General features: G+C 39.5%; 1 protein-coding gene across 5 annotated transcripts in view; it reads right to left on the bottom strand.

The window, feature by feature from the left end:
• Positions 1-556: 556 nt before the first annotated feature.
• Positions 557-20,260, bottom strand: part of DSE (dermatan sulfate epimerase) — a 74,422-nt gene continuing 54,718 nt past the window's right edge. For 4 of the 5 annotated variants that reach the window (XM_027972352.3, XM_027972351.3, XM_012182542.5 and 1 more), the window contains 4 exons: positions 13,109-13,362; positions 8,797-9,036; positions 6,039-6,246; positions 557-3,237 (listed from right to left, as the gene is read on the bottom strand). In XM_027972352.3, the coding sequence (XP_027828153.1) occupies positions 1,476-3,237; positions 6,039-6,246; positions 8,797-9,036; positions 13,109-13,217 (2,319 nt within the window). In that variant the 5' untranslated portion in view covers positions 13,218-13,362 and the 3' untranslated portion in view covers positions 557-1,475. Of the gene's footprint in view, positions 3,238-6,038; positions 6,247-8,796; positions 9,037-13,108; positions 13,363-20,260 lie in introns of those variants that run through there. The other variant, XM_042253291.1, reaches the window with a different exon arrangement.

Genomic DNA, 20,260 nt, shown 5'->3' on the forward strand with positions numbered 1-20,260 from the left:
CGGTAGTCAGTACTGCTATTACCTCCTGAGGACTTAATCACAATTCGAAAATTTTATGTTTTAAAAGTTTGGTACTGGGATTCCCTGGTGGTCCACTGGTTAAGAATACATCTTGGAGTGCAGGGGACATTGGTTCGATCCCAGGTCTGGGAAGATTCCATATGTTTCGGGGCAACTAAGCCCGTGCACCACAACGACAGAAGCCTGAGGGCCCCAAAGCCTCTGCTCTGCAACAGGAGAAGCCACCACGATGAGAAGCCCGCACACTGCAACAAGAGAGCAGCCCTTGCTCTTATTTAATCAAACAAAATTTTTAAAATAGTTTTTTAAAGTTTGATATTACCTAAATATCAGAATTTGGCTTTTGTTTAGCCGTTTAAAATATGTTTAAACAACAAAAAAGAAAATAAGCAACTTATTTTGCTTATTCCAACTTATGCTTAATTAACGCAAGTTCAAATAAACAGTTTTCTTCAAAGATTTCAAAACTCTTGAATACATGTTGAATGGAATGGAAATGGAATGGAATGGAAAAAAGAAAGACACTGCAGAAAAGTCACAATTATGATGTTTATTTAGCAAAATAAACTTAGAGAAAGTTTTCTATTAAAAAAACATGAGAATTATATTCAAATTTTAGCTTCCCCATCTTCTTTGGTATTGAAATCAACAGTCAAATATAAAATATTTTATTTTGTAGTTAGTCATTGGGTCTGTAACAGTTTTCCATAGAAGGAAAATAGGAAACTAAGTTACCTGTAATTGTTTTACTTATTGAACAAACAATGGATGTGTAAAAGCAGTCAATTATGTGTATGCATAAATCAACATCATCAAGGAAATGTTCATTCACTAATACATGTTTTCTCCTAGAGATATATCTCAAGTTTTTAACAACCTTTTGCCATCATTTTACCATGTTATCTAAACAGTAACCCAATATGCAGACACTGTTATTCACATGAATTTTTCTCCAAGGAAGTTGACACCATCATAACCAGGACTTACCAACATTTATTTTTAACATGATTACAACATTAAAAAACTTTCTGTATTTTTCAGAATTCTGTGCCTCAGTCTTTCCATAAAATAGTATCTGGAGAGTGCTAATAGCATTAAATTAATATTAATAAAATCCAATTCTATCTAAGTCTCTTTCTCTTAAGAAGAAACAGTACTTAAAACCAGACTTTTTGTTCTTTTAAGAGTAGTATTATACGGATTCCTAATTCAGCCAAGCCAAACATTTCCAGAAACACCATGTGGCAATCAAGCTACCCTTATTTCTAATTCTTTGCCTCTATGCATACTGAGTTCTCCATGTCCCTGATTCCTTGTGTGGAAGTACTTTCCCCTTAATTTGTTAAAAGAATCTGAAAAAAAAAATCCAGTAATAAACTAGGGCAATGAATTTTTCTTTTCTTTTTGCATAGACTTTTGACCACAAAACAATCAAGCCACTTATAGTTTCAATACTAGCACTGTGATTGGGAACAAGAAGAATACAACCATAATAAAATACAGCTATCTATTAGAAGGACTGCATAGAGACATCTTTGGCCATGAAGACTCTGAGCCCTCTGGAAATAAGTCAGTTGCATTGCCAACATGACAAAGAAAATAGCAATGTTGAGAATCAGAAACAGTCTGGTGTATGAGGCGGACAGCGCTGGGGCTCTGCTGTGAGTCGTTGTCACCATCCGAGCCTGGCCAAACCGGCCATTCATCACATCACCGTTTTTGTGTTTCTCGTATGTTATGTCTGCGAAATCTAAAAGGTCTTTCATTTCTTCATCTTCATCTATGGGCAGTTCTTTCTGTGCTAAGATCTGAGCTTTCTGACGAACCTTTCTTTCATTGACTTCAATCTGTGCAAAAATATCAGGGACAGCATCCACGAATTTATAGCGCTTGCCTCCCCTTCGGTTCTTCTTGGACTTGCTCTGCTGCTGCTGCTGCTGCTGTGATATGGCAAAAATCCTGTCAATGGCCTCCTCGGTCTGTCTCTTATCTGAAAATCTCAGCAGGCGCTCAGCAGTCTTCCTAAAGCTGGCTGTGTTCCGGACTCGGGACAGGATCTGCTTCTCCAGCAGCTGGAACACGGGCTTAAAATGCTGCAGGTTCTGTTCCACCAGAGCCGCGTAGTCCTTCACCTCTGGGACAATGCTGCTCCTGATGGCTGAACTCCGGTCAAACAGAATTTTCTGCCGGTCAGCAATGACCTGCGCAAAGGCCGACTGCCCTGCGGTCTCTCCTGTCCACAGGTAAGTGGCGTAGGCATGCTCGCTGGTGGCCACGAACACATCCAGTTGCTGAGCGTCTCCGTGGATGCTGAAGCTCTGAACATCGACGGATGGCCCTATGAAGAGGTAAGCTGCCCTGGTGACGGGACTTCGGAGGTGCGTGGTGACATTCACGTAGTTTGTCCCGTTGTAGGGATAGCCGCGAGGGTATGTCACTGAGGCAAAGGTTCCTTTCTCACTGTAGCCAGTATCATCCATCCAGTACATTTTATAGAGGCCATCTCGCTGCCTAATGAGAGCTCCGTGGACCCCATCTACCACCGTCTCCTCGAAAGGAAAATCCACATTGTGAAAGAAGCTTGCTGCCCTCTCCAAGGGGCTGTCCTCTCCCAGGTGTATCTGATCCACAAGGAGGAGAAGCTGCGGATGCAGGAGGATCAGATTTCTCTGAACGTTCCTCAGGTGAAGCTGGGGGTTATAAGCACCCACACCCTCTCCTCGGATGAAAACCACTCCATTTTTCTCCACTGCGGCAACCACTCTCCCCTGACAGCTAGCTGCTGGGTCGTGCTTATATTTAGACCATTTTGATGAACAGTCTTCTGTGACCTGGCCCTCCCAGGGAGAAAAGCAACTCTTGGAGGCAGCTGGGGAAAACATCAAAACATTGTTGAAGAAGGTGTACTTCGGTCCGTAGAGAGCCTCAGTAATGAAAGGCACACCGTTGGGAGCGAAGGTAAACGAGTTTTGATCAGGATGTTCATGCCCCGCGTTAAAATTCCTCCAGCCTTTGATCCAGTCTTTGTATTTGTTTCTGTGGACAATGTCATATATTGCACGTCCCCCTAGTTTTCCTGACTTGAAGGAAAGGAAAGATCTATTGATTTCTGCAGGCAGCGCACTTCCGTAAGTCACAACGCCCCAATCTTCAAAATAATGCAATGTTGGGGTGCCGAAATCGGGAGGGGGGACAGATTTCAAGCTGGCATCGTACCTGAAAGAATTAATTTTTAAAAAATTACATGATTTTCTGATAGAAGTGAAAGGACATATCAGAACAGTGATGCCACATGGCAACGTGGCTAGAGGAAACAACACACAGATGCTACCCAGAGCGCTGGCGTGTAGATTGCATTATGGACTTTTCTGAAAACACCCATGCGCAATCAGCGTGTAGAGGAATGTCCTTGGCGAATGGGAGACAAGTGTACCTTTACATCTGTGAAGGGTGTGAGCCTGAAATGACCGCTGCTGATCATCTCTACATGGACCTTCCTCACTTAATGATTTCAGAACTGCCACCCAAATGAGACTGGGGCTCATAGAATTAAGCAGCTCACCCAAACCTCTAGTTGAGGGGCTCCTATTCTAGGAAACCACACACTAAGATTTAGACTCTAGGGACCTCCCTGGTGGTCCAGTGGTTAAGACCTCACCTTCCTATACAGGGAGTTCAGGTTCAGTCCCTGGTTGGAGAGCAAAGGTCCCATATGCCTCGTGGACAAGAAAGCAAAACATAAAACAGAAGCCACACTGTAACACATTCAATAAAATTTGTTAAATTTTTAAAACAAACTTTTAATTTTAAACAAACTTTAAAAATGGGCCACATCAAAAAAAAAATCTTTAAAAAAATATTTAGACTCTAGCAATCCTTGAGTGGCCTACTCTGGTAGCTCAGCTGGTAAAAGAGTTCGCCTGCAATGCAGGAGACCCTGGTTCGATTCCTGGGTTGGGACGATCCCCCAGAGAAGGAACAGTCTACCCACTCCGGTGTTCTTGGGCTTCCGTGGTGGCTCAGTTGGTAAAGAATCTGCCTGCAATGTGGGAGACCTGGGTTCAATCCCTGTGTCGGGAAGACCTGCTGGAGGAGGGCATGGCAACCCACTCCAGCACTGCTGCCTGGAGAATCCCCATGGACAGAGGAGCCTGGAGTCCAGGGAGTCACAGCGTCGAACACAGCTGAGTGACTAAGCACAGCACAGCACAATCACTTAGTGATAAGCAAGTACTATTCTGCAAAAAACTGAAATTCAAATTTGGTACTTTCCTCCCCTCTAAAAAAACAAATTTAAATACAGTCAAATTCCATATATTAGATAAAATTTACTGCCAATGCAATATCTAAGAATATAAATGCATGAAATTCAGGAAACAATCTCATAGTGGGGGGGGTGGATTTATGATTGTTCCTCCCATTGTTCAGTCCAGACAAAAATCCAAAGGTTTTGTTTTGTTTTAATCTGCACGCTTTTTCAATAATACATTTCTTAATTTATGACACAGGTTTATTATCAAAGTAAGACAATAATTAACATCACTTAATTAACACAGGTTAAAAACACAGGTCTTGATTCAGAAAGGCTGTAAAAATAATAATGAAGATGACTTTTTGCTTTTGGTGACTTCAGACAACAGCCTTGGCAGGTTCATGTGATCTGCTGCTCAAGGGAGGGAAGGCAGACATGTGCTGGCTCTTAGAGAGGTCTCTAAAGTGAACCGCTCAGCTGTGGTAGGGTTCGGCTTATTGGTACTCGATTTGGGCTGTTTTGGAGTTTGTTTCAGGACATCAAAAATCTCTACTTTGAGTTAGAGGGTTGGCTTAATTATCTCGATTTAACAAATCCAGATATAAACAAACTGGCCATCCTTCTCTCAGGTTTTGGTCATTTTTTCAGGTATTTACCATTTATTTCTCTCCCTCTCTCTCTCTCTTTTTTTTTTTTTTTTTTTTTTGGCCACACGGCATGCGGGATCTTACTTCCTCAACCACTAACACCACCAGGGAAATCCCTGAGTCAGTTTTCATATTCCCATAAAGGCACATTCTGAACCAAGTTAGACTTACCATTAATCTGACTCCTAGAAGCAGCTTTATAGAATTCTCTTGGTTGTTTATTTATGAGTAAGTGAAGATACTATTAAGTAATTACTTCATACCCCTAAATGGAGCCAGGAATGGCTACTTATTAATATATGTAGTTCATCTGTGAAGATTGTTTTTAAAAATGATGGTTAAACTATGACAGTTATCACTCTACTAACATTTTTCTTCCTCTTGGTTTTTTTTTTTTTTTTAATGAAAAGAAGCAATCAAACCTTGCAAGCTTACTTACTTACTTTTGACTTACTTTGTAGTTGAATGCAAATTCCAATAGCTTGAAAAGACATCAGGGATTAACGATTAACCAATTCTCTGTAACTTTTATTTTAACTTTAATTTATTGGATGCCAACAATGTATTTGGCAGTACTTTAAAAAAGGAGACCCTGGCTGCTCTTTCTAGGCTTAAAAGATTAAGGCAAAAAAAATTACATGGTTCTTTTATTATCAAAGTAAAACTGTCAAATACTGTCAAATACTTTTAAATAGTTTTGAAAATTTAGTAACAGCTTTGCTATTAGAAGATTATAATGCTCCATTTACCAAAACAAAACATTTTACTACCTTTTTTTTTCCTTCGGTGTGATTATCAGAAAAACTAGGTCTAAATTTTGCGGTTTTTCTCTTTAGATGATTTCAAAAATGATGTAAATCAAAACATGGATATCTATGAAACAGTGTGAGCCAAGGATATCTCTAATACAAGAAAAGCAAAAATAGCAAAGAGTAATTAGATCTTAAATGGAAGGAAATATTTCTAACAGAGTCTCCAAACTGCAATATGAACTGAACAGAAGCTGTGAGTGCGTCAGTGGCATGAAGAGATGAGTTATTCTTTTTTAATGCAAAAAAATTTAACACACAGTGCCCCTGGGTACAATTTCTCTTTCAAGCCAGTACAATGTAGCATACCAGAGAAATTCCGTGTGAAGAGTACACCAGCGTTGCCCTTTGGACGGCGTCCCTGGACCTTCCACCACACGGTTCCTTCTGATCTGGTCAGCCAACCAGTTGCCACTGCCGTTACGCATGACAAATTTATCCAGGAACACTAATTGGCTTTCCGGACCATAAAACCAGTTGTAATTTGAGTCTGCAATAGCCACAGTTCTTTGAAACCCTGAGGAAAGACGTTTGACAGAATTAAGATAAATTTAAAACTACATACTTCCATAATGCCCCCAAAAATGATTCTGAATCCTTGTTGCAAATTGGAATCAACTGTCTTCTAGTATAAAAATAAGAAACAGAACCATGATCCCTTTCCTCTACCCCAATTAATCAGAATCCTTCCAAAGGTCTTCCACAAACCTTGTGTATCAGCTTGTTATGTGGCAACTTGTCATTGGTAATGGAATGCTTACGTATGTTGCTCAGCTTCCTCATTTTCCAGTGTCCATGCCATATGCAATTATACTTGCATGGATACATGGGCTATCTATCCTCTTGTGCATGGTGAGTCCCTGCACCTGGAATGAGCACTAGCTTTTCCACCAACACATCCCACATCCCAGGCCAAGATAATAACATAAAGTGTTTCAATTTGGCATTCAATACAGCAGAAGTGGAGAAGACTCTTGGGAGTCTCTTGGACTGCAAGTTGATCAAACCAGCTGATAATCCTAAAGGAAATCAACCCTGAATATTCACTGGAAGGACTGCTGTTGAAGTTGAAGCTCCAATACTTTGGCCACCTGATGCCATGAGCCAACTCATTGGAAAAGACCACGATGCTCGGAAAGATTGAGGGCAAAAGGAGAAGACAGTGGCAGAGGATGACATGGTTGGATGGCATCACCGACTCAACGGACATGAACCTGAGCAAACTCCAGGAGATAATGAAGGACAGGGAATCCTGGCTTGCTGCAGTCCATGGAGTTACAAAGAGTCCATGACTTAATGAATGAACAGCAACAACAGTGGAAATTAGAAGGTTTAGGGGAGAAACTGAGTATCTGGAGGAAGAAAACAAAACCATTCCCAGAGAAGATCCTGCCCACATGTACTGTCAGAAGTTGAAGAAAAGAGAAAAAAATGTAAAGATCATACTGGAATAGGTCAGAAAAACAGAAGCAAGTAAGAACAGATAGACTCCAGGCATCCTTGTAAAAGAATAATGGGAGAAAACTCTGGTTCAGACAGGGATAATTGTTACTAGAACAGATAGTGTAGAGGAAAAAAAATGTTGAGAACAGATTGACTTAACACAGAATCCCTTCTAAAAATGCCTGCATGATCGTAGTTACATAATTTATAGCTAATGTTTTTGCTCCTGCCAGTTTAGTAAATGCTTGTCCAAGTAAATCTTATTATAAATTGTGACTTTCTGAATCTTTTGCTAATCTGTGAGTATTTTAAAAGCAGATTGTATGTCTTATTACTCTTTGAATCCCTTGCCTATGACAGTGCCTGGCACATCAATGTTCAATAAAGGTTGTTTCACTAACTGAAACAAACACATGAGTTCTCCACTTAAAGGTGATTATATTGTATTTTCCACCTTAGGAAGTAGCCATATATACAGTTCACAGCAAGTCAAAGCCCCAGTGTGGCAGATTATTAGATCTCAGATCAAATTACAAAGCTTTGAGGCTCCTTAAAGGCCCCCCTTGCTTTAGATGGCCTGTGTTTACCAAGATAAAGAAACAAGAGGCCGCTCCTGAATGTGCAAGGATAAGCAATAAAACAATAGGGTTCTGAATGTGAGTCTAAACCAAATCATAACATGGTTCTTCTGGGGGCTCTGTAGTATTTTTTTGATAACAATGCAATAATGGAGGTTCTATCCAATCCATGAGTATATAGCCAGAGCAAAAAGATTTAAAACCTGGATTGTTTGCTGTAGGTCTAGAATCACTCAACTAAAAACTGCATTTCACTGGGGAAGAATCCAGCCTGATGAAAATTTACTCGTGTTCAGAAGTAAGCAGAGTTATAGTCTGTCCTAGAAATGAATTTAGTGAGAATAAAAGGCTTCTCTCTTAAAATGCTTACTTAAAAGCTTACCACATAACAACAAGAAATTAGAGGTTTCATAGATATTCATTTTTTGGTTAGCTTTCTATATTTTATACCATTTATTTCAATATGGACTATTGCCCACCAGGCTCCTCTGTCCATGGAATTCCCCAGGCAAGAATACTGGCGTGGATAGCCATTCTCTTCTCTAGGGGATCTTCCCGACCCAGGGATCAAACCCAAAAATATTTAAAGAGAATACTAAACCTGCAAGTGTAATCTCTATTTTGAATTATGTCTGTATAGTTTAGAAGAAAAAATTTAAAACTAAAAAAAAAAAAAGGATTAATTAGGGTTTATACATAAAGGAAAAGAACATAAAATCATAAATATTTATATTTTTAGATTCATGAAAAAGAGTTTGTATATGTACCCAAGTTTGTATACACACAAAAATAAAAGCACCATGGGACTACAAATTATATTTGATCTGTTATATTCCACATTTTATAATATTTAAATCAGAAATCCTCACATTAACATCCAGAATATTCTTGGCTATATATAACTCTTAAATTCTTTGATTAAAAAAAAAAATCCCTTTAACCTCAATATGGCTCAAATCCCACATTTCTTCATCTAGCCCATCTTCATAATCAGAAAAAACTATAATAGTTTAAAAGGTTTTTTCACTTCTAAGTTTTTACTGTACCTGGCAGAATGGTTCTATACATAAACGCAAAGTGTTGTTTAAGCCATGGGTGGCCAAAGTGGTTGATGTCAAAGTGCCTTTGAACAAGAAACATATACTGGAACAGTGATCTGGTGGTGTAGCTGCCATATGCAACCCCTTCATAGAGGGAACCATCTGTCACCTCTCGGAGCAAGACCAGAGACTTCTCCATGATGGTCAGAACTTGTTTGGTCCATAAGTAAGCTTCCTGAAGGTACCCTAAAGGATGAAAACACATGGAAACAATGACTAAGGATGTGACAAAGCAGAAACACAAATGTGGCCAAATTAAACCCTCTTGGTTATCTGACTACTTTATGCAAATTGTGCTTTGTAAAACTCTCACTTTTCAATGTTATAAACAGCATCTTGCTAATCCAGGTTTATGATGAGTCCATGATTTAAGTTAAGAAGTTCTTGATACAGGTCATTTATTAATTAAAGGCAAACCTTTCAATAAGTATCAGTAATTTAATAATCGTTAATAAATTGAAATCACACCACATCTGAGGTTACAGATTGACATACTTCATGCCTGCAAGAAAAGATCTTGTATATTGAGACTTTTATTCAATTTCTCTAAAAATCACCAACCGAAAATATTTTTGAAGTTTTCCACTTCACAACTGTTGCCATTATTTTCCAGAATCTGTAATAAGCTGCAAATTCTAGAAATGCTAAATGAACAGTCTCCAACTTATCCTGTTCTTAGCAGACAGTATCTCGTCCTTTATGTGCTTTTAGATGTCACAGCATCCGACAAGGCTGCACAGTGGGGTGGAGAGACCCTTGGAGTAGTCTAAAGGTGACAAACATCCACTGGGAGTCCCGAGGCTGCCAAAAATGAGCTACATGATTTTGTTCAAGTACTTCACCTGCCACCGTTTTCATTTTCCCCAACTGAGAATTAAAGGTCTAAAGTATTTTATAAAATCCTTTTCACTCAGAAATGCTATTTTTCTATCATTTTTGTGAAACCAGCATTTAGGCAACAATAACAATTCCTCACATTCTGTAGCATTTACAAGTTACATAGTACCAAACATAACCTTACTTAATCCTTTTAACAACTCAATTATGCACTATTTCTCTGAAATTACAGAGAGGTTGACTTGTTCTCTGGCATACGACTAAAAGTGAACAGAGCTTTGATCTGAACCTAGGTCTTTAGATTTAAAGTTTGTTTTGTTTGCTTGTATTTAAAATACACAACCCCAAAGGATCAAATTAAGCGCCCAGCCTCCTAATGTGAGTAGACTTGTTATTTCTTTCCCATAGACATGTGCATAGTTTCCATGCTGAACCTTCTACCTTGGCCTACTAGATGTGCCAAGGGGATGCAGGCTTCCAGAGGCCCAGGTACCACCAGATGTGTCCAAGCCTAAAGCCAAAGTCCCAGCCTAAGTGAGTCCCAGAATTCATCTCATGGGGGGAACACCATTCTCAGGCTCTGCTGTGCACTGGCCCCTTCTCCCATCCAGCTCCACACCTGACATACCAGCTTTCTGGATAGGTTTTAATTTCCATTTTCCAATTATTAGGGTTTAAATCCCAATCATCTTCATCTTTTCCTCATCTGTATCCTCCATCTCCAGCCAGACACCAATGTGAGTGATGTTTAAAATCAGGACTGCTATTTCACTGCTCCTCATTACCTGATTTTCTTTATTCTTCCCTTCTAAAACACTTTGTCCAGGAGAGATGAGGTAATGTCTACCTTTGTAAATTTCAAATCTATCCATACAAGGTACAGATATTGTTACTAATGTTCTGCCCTGTATTTTTTCCATCACCCATATATCTTGCCTGGATTTCTCCTTATTTTCACTTATCCATATCCTATGTATCCTTCAAAGTTCTATGAACCATCATCTAAACTTGTTCTGCTGAATGCAAACTTAATACACTCATTTGATATTTAATCATAACTTTGTGATACTTTGTCTCATTCCCTGGTCTTATTACAAGTATGGTGTAAGCATTTAAACATTTCATTTCTGTCTTCTTTCCAGTTGATCTGTAAACTGAATACATGTGATCCTGTGGGCCCTCTGTGCCAAGCCTCAGACTGGGTTAGCAGAACAGAAAGGGAAAGTGTTAGTTCATTTAAGTCGTGTCCGACTCTTTGTCACCAAATGGACTGTAGCCCGCCAGACTCTTCTATCTGTGGAATTCCCCAGACAAGAATACTGGAGTGGGTAGCACTCCCTTCTCCAGGAGATCTCCACCCAGGGATTGGATCCAGGTCTCCTGCACTGTAGGTGGATTCCTTACCAACTGAGCCACGAAATCCTAATTCTCCCACTGCTGAGATGTCATGTGAATTCAGTGGGAGCCACACCTGTCGAAGCTACCACAGTCAGGATCTACAAGGCTGCTCTGAGCACATGGAATCATCAGTGCAGTGTGGCCAATGTAGCTCCTAGAGGAGAGCGAGGCAGCTGAGAAAGCGAGGGCTGTAAGCCTGATGACTAACAGAGATGCGAAGGACCAGGGGTTTCCCTCCTTTCTCTGTTCCCTCTTCTCGTCAGTGTAGGCGCTGCTTGTGGAGAAGCCCTGGAAGACTGCGTCCCAGAGCAAACCATGACTTTATTCAGAAAACAAATGCATGCGAAACCTCCTGCCAAGGCCAAATACAAATTGTGATCCAATGTGAGCCAGTATTTTAGGTGCCTGTTTATCATCTGGAACAATCTTATCTACTGTGGAGAATGAAGAAATAAGCTCTATTCCTGCTGGTAAAGAACTAAAACTTTATCTAAGGGAATTAAACTGTACTAGACTAAAATCCAAGGCCCTGGGCTACCATCCAGCTCACTCTAGGGTTCTTTCCACCAATTCATGATGCTGTCTTTCCACAGGCCTGAGGATTTATAAATGGTCTGATGGTAGGTTCACGTGGCTGGCTTTCTGACTTTTAAAATTTGGTTTGTATTCGTGAGAGTGGGGGGCAAAAATTTACACTCTTAGTTAAGCTTTCCTTAAGTTACTATGAATTGAATTTTTATTTTCAGAAAGGCAACAAAATGTAGTGGAAAGACAATGAAGTTTGAATTTGGCTAGAATTGGGTCCAAAGCCCAGCTACCTTATACAGTTGACGTGAGAATTCAATAAAATATGGGCAAGGATTAGCACATGCCATATGCTCCATTAATTTTAGTTTCCTTTCCTCTAAGACCTAATTTAAAATGATGGTTGATATGACAAGGGAGAAACTTAGGCTTGGGTAAAATCTGATGCTGGATAATCTATAAAATGCTTAGGTCTTATGGGGAAAATAATCAAGAATTAAACTCTTAATTTTTTTAATTAAAAAAATTTTTTTGAGTTAAACTCTTTTAGATTTTCCAGTTATTAGTATGTATTTAATATTCTAATAATTCACTGTGAACCAAGGGTCATTTTTCTTAAACATTACCTTAGTTATTTACAGATGTCTCTCAACAGGAGTTGTGATTAAGTCAGAATTACAAGAACAAAGAAAATGTGATGGCAGAAACCAACACAATTATTATAAAGCAATTATTCTTCAATTAAAAATAAATTTAATTATAAAAAGAAAATGTGATATTAGCAATTATATAATACAATAAGGCAAAGCAGCTATATGGTCCATAAAAGGCAACTGTAAATTTGACCTGAATGATCTAGATTAACTGATTTTATTTATTTTTAAAGATTTTTTTTGATGTGGACCATTTTTAAAGTCTTTATTGAATCTGTTACAATACTGCTTCTGTTTTATATTTGGTTTTGTGGCCCCGAGGTGTGTGGGATCTTACCTCCTCAACTAGGGATCGAACAAGGATGCCCTGCATTGGAAGGAAGGCAAAGTCTGAACCACTGGACCACCAGGGAAGTCCTTAGATAGATTCTTTTAAAGTCTTTAGAGGGGGAAAAAAGAAGCAATATATTGACACACAATCTGTGTGTGAGGAATATTCAGTTCAAATAATAAACCACCTGTTTAGCTTTTATAAACTCTATCCAGGCTGGTTGCCTTCACTGTCAAAAATTGGAAAAAGGAGTATTCACCACTGATCCTGTGTGTACGGATATGACTTGGGACAATAAGACAGCATACTAAAATAATAAGCAGGCTAACGTAACAAGCAGAAATGAGGAAAGAGAGGTCTCTCAACTCTCCAAGCAGTGCCTGAGGTATTATCATCGTCTGGGCTTAGTTAGGAGCCAAGTGTGAACACGTACTTAGACTAGTTATAGAAATGTTTGGTTCACAGTGTGGTAACTGACCGACGTCAGCTCAAGGCATTTCTCGGCTATACACACCTTGATTCATCAGAACCAGGCTTCCTGTGAGCAAGGCCATGCAGTTGGTGGGTTGATGATTGTGCAGGTATTGAAATCCCCATCCTCTCCTGTATGAAGTCTCATACATATACCCCGAGGCATTGGCAATCACTTCAAGAAACTTCTCCTGTTGTGTCTTGCTCAGGTAGTTGTACAAGAAGTCATAGGCAGTGGCAAAACCAACCAGGGAGTGAGCGAGTGGGACTTCATCCCAAGGAGCATCTTTCACCAACCTATAAAGGAAAAGAGACCATGCAAATGAGTGCTACACGGCTCAGAGGTCTCATCACACTTTTCAAGTATCTACTTCCCAGAACAACAAAGGACACAAGTGAAGGTACAGTCCAGAAGGTTGAATGACGTAAAAACCAGATTTCCCTCCACATAAGACACAAGCATAAAAGACTGTCTAATGTGAAAATTACAGACTTAACATTTTCTCTTTCCAGTTTCTGGCAACATTAAAATGTTAATTTTTAGGTTTTTAGCTCTTGATGAGAGATAGAAGAGTATATTTATATTCTTAAGGGATTGAAAGTACATAATATGTAGTAACAGAGCAAAATTCTCTGGACTAACCCATTAACTAGTGCTCACCCTCCCCTTCTACCTGCAGTAGAGTTCTTTCTTGGCTCTGTTCTACGACGGTCATGCTAAAACAGTTAAAAGCGTTTATATATCCCATCTTATTTCCCATAGGCTGATCCAGGTGAAGGTACCATGGTATATCGTCTAGGTCCTCTCAATCTAGGCAGATGCACTTGGTCAACGTCATGATGAGGAGAGTAGCTAAAAAGCTGGTGTAAGTGAGTAAAGTGAGCCGATTCCAACTTACATTTCTGCATCTCATTTTTTCTCAGAGTGAACTGCACTGATTTCAAGAATCTTCAAGTACTTTTTTAGGGAATTCTAAAAGCTAATCCGTGAAGTATTAACACTGTCCTTTTCTAGGAAGCTACATGTCTGCTTGACTTGCTATGTAATTCTGCGATACTGGGTTGGCAAAAAAACACCTGAATAAACTTTTGTGGCCAACCCAATACGTTAATAGTATGTGGCTACAGGAAACAGGAAGCTAAAAAGGATCTTTCACAATCACAGTTCTATGGAATGATCCAGGAAACCTCCCTATCTGTTCAGGATGTATTTGAGTAATCTCTCAAAGAGGGAAACAAATGAAGGGTGTACTGTACTTGTGGGAGGTGGAAGACAGCTCTCAATTAGGGATTAAATGAAAGCTTAACATTTCTATGCCAGAGCCTCTTTTTGGCAAACTAGTAAAGCCTCAGCCTCTTTCTCAATATGTTTTAAAACTCCTAACATATAATACATAGGGGGTACCAGGAAATGTGTTATTTTGAAATATAACGATCAGTACAGATATTTTTTTTAAAACTGTGATATATGTGCTTCTTCATTAAGATATTAAAATTCAAGATTTAATGGCTAGGATAGTAACTATGGTAATTTGTAAGTAGTGATGAATATACGTAATATCTTGAGATGTAGACAGTAACTGCATGATAGGAAAATATCTGTGACAGAGATACAGGTTCTCAGATTGCTATAGTTGGTTATCCAGATACACGACTTAGAAGAGATGATAAAATTTCAGGCACAGTGAAAATTCAGATGTAATACTTCTCTCATACAAACCCCACAGACACAGATGAAGAAAACTCAAGTTCTGAGAGACTACTTCTTCCAGACTGTGCTTCTCCTCTAGGAGTTTATATCAGGTTGGCCAATAGGATCATTTCCATTTCCATAATGGAAAACCCCAAACGAGCCTTTTGGCGAACCCAATACTAAAGACCTGATCATCTTAGTGAGGCCTTCTCTGCCCATTCTGTCAGAATTTCAGTGTTACTCCTCAACCCACGGCATTTCATTCATCTTCTTCGTTTCTTTGTCCTCCTGGCATTTAAGTACATCTGTCTATGTGTGGGCGTCTCAGGTGGCGCAGTGGTAAAGAACGCACCTGTCAATGCAGGAGAAGCCAGAGACGTAGGTTTGATCCCTGGGTTTGGAAGATCCCTTGCAGAAGGAGATGGCAACCCACTCCAGTACTCTTGCCTGGACAATTCTATAGACAGAGGAGCCTGGTGGGTAAGTCCATAGGATCACAAAGAGCTGGACGTGACTGAGCAGGTAACACACAATAGACACGTGTGTGCTCAGTCATGTCCAGCTCTTTGTGACCTTCATGGACTGTAGCCCGCCAGGCTCCTCTGTCCATGGAATTCTTCAGGAAGAATACTGGAGTGGGTTACCACTTTCTTCTTCAGGGGATCTTCCCAACCCAGGGATTGAACCCAGGTCTCCTACGTTGCAAGCAGATTCTTTATTGTCTGAGCCAGCAAGGAAGCCCAGGTTTCTGTGTACATATCCTCTCCCACAACTGAAGTTCTAAAAGGCAAGGTTATCTTTTCTCCTCTGCTGTTTTCACTGCTGGATTCCTAATCCCATAACAGTGACTGGCACACAGCAGACTTTCAATAAATCTTTTGGGGAAGAAAGAAAAAAAAAGAAGGAACAAGCCTGTAGGCCACACTGTTGACAGTGAATATGTGATGATTAAGAAATCAGCAGTTTGGAAGAATCGCTTGGTATTTAACAATAATCTCAGTGTTTGGTTAGCTGTGCTAATGATACAGCCTGATGCTAAAATGACTAAAGTTGATGAGCTTCTTAACCAGTTGGCCACGGACAAAGCCAGCCTGCCAGTCAGCTTGCCAGTGTGTGTACTGGTTGTAAACAGACTGTGAAGAGGGTGAATTAATTCCCTATTTCTAGGAAAGAAAACAACTCACACTGCAAGCTCACTGCCAGGGAGTTAGAAACACAGTCTTCACTGATTCATGGTGACCGTGGAGCCAGAGAGAGAATTCCCCCAGCCCTGTGTCTCTGCAACCATGTCATCTATAAATGACAGCACATGGGCACAGCTGTGATAAAGCTGACATCAATGAGCTGCGACCACCTCCTGCAGGCTGACATGGATGATACACCAATGAACTTACCAGTGAACTTACTTTTATAGATAAAAAACAATTTCCAAGCTTCCACATACAGTTGCTTATTCTAAGCAGTTTCCAATTTAACAAAACACTAGTACACTGACTTTTTAAAGTTCCTCATTGTAAGTCAATGCTTCATAAAAAAAAAAATCTTTAAACTATGTAATTTAAAAATCTTTAAAAAAGTTCCTGGTACCATCAGATGCATCGCTATATCATTATAAAATCTGACCTGTGATAGCTACATTTCTAAGAGATTACTTAAATTCTTTACTAATTCTTATGCAGATACAGAGAGTAATTATGGATGAGAGTATATTTTACTATCATGGAAACCAAAGGAAATTTGCTTCCAGCTCATGAATGGCAGTAAAGGATCTATCTTCCTCAATGTCATTCTGACCATCAGTTAGTAGGTTTATACTAAAGAATCACGTTAAGAGGTGAATCATAAAAAAAGATAGATATTAATTTATGAATTTTATCTCACTTTAAAATATCTATATATACATATCCTCCAATCTTTTGAAGGGGAGCCAAAAACCTTCTCTTTGAATGTGGGTCTATGGATCAGTGTCATTATTTTTCCCTGCAAAGAACACATAACAACACAATTTTCAGCCTTGGTTTCTCTAATATAGGAAGAAATTAAAGATATTTGTGAAGGAATATAGAATCCTTCCAGAATTTTGAGTTTTTCCCTAAACTTTTTCTAATCTCATCCATATTAAATTATGATGGAAGTTTTTTATAGTAAGTCATTCCAAAGCATTTAAGCATTTAGAAACATTCTTTTTTTAAACTTACACTTATTCTATTTGTAGATTATTAAAACTGTGCAATTAAATGTATTAGTGATTATATGTATTAGGAAAGATATACCCATCTGAATGCAGATTTCCAAAGAATAGCAAAGAGAGAAAAGGAAGCCTTCCTCAGTGATCAGTGCAAAGAAGTAGAGGAAAACAATAGAATGGGAAAGTCTAGAGATCTTTTCAAGAATATTAGTGATACCAATGGAACATTTCATGCAACATTTCATGGGCAGAATAAAGGACAGAGCGGTATGGACCTAACTGAAGCAGAAGATATTAATAAGAGGTGGCAAGAATACACGGAAGAACTATGCAAAAAGATCTTCATGACCCAGATAACCACGATGGTGTGATCACTCACCTAGAGCCAGACATCCTAGAATTTGAAGTCAAGTGGGCCTTAGGAAGCATCACTACAAACAAAACTAGTGAAGGGGACAGAATTCCACTTGAGGTATTTCAAATCCTAGAAGATGATGCTGTTAGAAGTGCTGCACTCTATGCCAGCAAATTTGGAAAACTTAGCTGTGGCCACAGGACTGGAAGGGTCAGTTTTCATTCCATTCCCAAAGAAAGGTAAAGCTGAAGAATGTTTACACTACCACACAATTCGCTCATTTCACATACTTGCAAAGTAATGCTCAAAATTCTTCAAGCTAGGCTTCAACAGTATGTGAACCAAGAACTTCCAGATGTTCAAGCTGAGTTTAGAAAAGGCAAAGGAACCAGAGATCAAATTGCCAACATCCCACTGGATCATAGAAAAAGCAAGAGAATTCCAGAAAAACATCTACTTCTGCTTCACTGACTACACTAAAGCCTTTGACTGTGTGGATCACAACAAACGGTGGAAAATTCTTATACCAGACCACCTTAACTGCCTCCTGCGAAACCTGAATGCAGGTCAAGAAGCAACAGTTAGAACCGGACATGAACAACGGACTGGTTCCAAATTCGGAAAGGAGTACATCAATGCTGTATATTGTCACCCTGCTTATTTAAGTTATATGCAGAGTACATCATGTGAAATGTCAGGCTGGAGGAAGCACAAGCCGAAATCAAGATTGCTGTGAGAAATATCAATAAGCCATATGCAGATGACACCACCCTTATGGCAGAGAAAGGAAAAAGGAAAGCGAAGTTGCTCAGTCGTGTCTCTTTGTGACCCCATGGACTGTAGCCTACCAAGATCCTCCGTCCATGGGATTTTCTAGGCAAGAGTACTGGAGTGGGTTGCAATTTCCTTCTCCAGGGGATCTTCCCAACCCAGGGATCAAACTAGGTCTCCTTCACTGTAGGCAGATGCTTTACTGTCTGAGCCACCGGACAGCCAAGTATGGCAAAGAGTGAAGAGGAATTAAAGAGCTTCTTGGTGAAGGTGAAAGAGGAGAGTGAAAAAGTTGGCTTAAAATTCAACATTCAAAAAACTAAGATCTTGGCATCTGGTCCCATAACTTCATGACAAATAGATGGGGAAACAATGGAAACAGTGAGAGGCTTTATTTTCTCGGGCTCCAAAATCACTGCAGATGGTAACTACAGCCATGAAATTAAAAGACACTTGCTCCTTGGAAGAAAAGCTATGACCAACCTAGACAGCATATTGAAAAGCAGAGACATTACGTTGCCAACAAAGGTCTGTCTAGTCAAAGCTATGGTTTTTCCAGTAGTCATGTATGGACATGAGAGTTGGACCATAAAGAAAGCTGAGTGTCAAAGAACTGATGCTTTAGACTGTGATGCTGAAGAAGACTCTTGAAAGTCCCCTGGACTACAAGATCAAGCCAGTCCATTCTAAAGGAAATCAGTCCTGAATATTCATTGGAAGCATTGATGCTGAAGCTGAAGTTCTAATACTTTGGCCACCTGATGGGAAGAACTGACTCATTAGAAAATAACCTGATGCTGGGAAAGACTGAAGGCAGGAGGAGAAGGGGGCAACAGAGGATGAGATGGTTGGATGGCATCACCAATGGACATGAGTTTGAGCAAGCTCTGGGAGATGGTGAAGGACAGGGTAGCCTGGCGTGCTGCAGTCCTGGGGTCGCAAAGAGTCAGACATGACTGAATGACTGAACAACAACGATGTATTAGTGAAAGTGGCATAAACGGATTTGAGAACAAATACAACTGATACTTGCTAAGCACATAATCCTACTGGTGGCAACAGAAATTAACAGACACAATAGAAGGTGGCCCGGCAGCCTTGACATTCAGCAATCTCTGAGGGCTGCTGCCTGTTACACAAGGGATGGAGGTTAATTTCATTGGCAATTCAGTTAAGAGGTGGTTAGTTAAGAAAATTAAAGAAGTTAAGAGGTTAGTTAGGAAAATTTTTACTCTATTCCTCTTTTTGTAAGCTGTACTTTGACCTGTTTAGAGAGCTGTTCTTGAAGTAACAGTAGCCCATGAACCCCTGGGGTCCCTGGAGACTCTTTCAGGAGATTCATGAATAAAAATTACTCACATAATAGTATAAAGATGTTATATATTGATATTCACACTGATGGTGCGGAAGCACTAGTGGGTTAAAAATGTTGGCATCTCAGCAAGAATCCAGGTAGGTGCACTGAACTGCTCTAGTAATCCTTGTAAGATTCTGCACACTGCCATGCACTCTAAGTTCTGAAGAAAAACAATTACACTTAATAATATCGTTAATAAACCCAGTTTCATTTAAGAATATCCTTAATAAAGCAGTAAAAATGATTGACTTTATAAAATATCAATCTTTTTAGTACATATCTTTCTAATATCCTGAGTGATGAAATGGAAAGTTATGTATAAAGCACTGTGGGTAGCAAAGTAAATAACTGTCATGAGGAGAAGAAATTGTGTATTGAGTTGAGAGAGGAACCAGCTCTTTGTTTTTTTATGAAATACCATTTTTACATGAGAGAATGACTAACTGACAAATTTCAGTTTTTTAGACTTGGGTATTTAAGTGGAAGTTCTCTTGAAACAAGGAAGCCTTCCTGTTCAAGGAAAAGGTTTTTGTTGACAGTGACAAAATTTGAGATTTCAATCAAAAAAAAAAAAAAAAAGAATTTTGGAAAACTTGTTACCATGAACTTAAAAGTTTAACAATATTTTAATAAGACTTTTCTTGATGAGGTCAGTGATAACAAATGTGCAGGAGATATAAAAGATGCAGGTTCAATCCCTGGGTTGGGAAGATCTGCTGGAGAAAGAAATGGCAATCCACTCCAGTATTCTTGCCTGGAGAACCCCATGGACAGAGGAGCCTGGCAGGATATGGTCCACAGGTTTGCAGAGTCGGACACGACTGAAGCGGC

The sequence above is a fragment of the Ovis aries genome, chromosome 8, assembly GCF_016772045.2.
Source record: "Ovis aries strain OAR_USU_Benz2616 breed Rambouillet chromosome 8, ARS-UI_Ramb_v3.0, whole genome shotgun sequence".
NCBI lineage: Eukaryota > Metazoa > Chordata > Mammalia > Artiodactyla > Bovidae > Ovis > Ovis aries.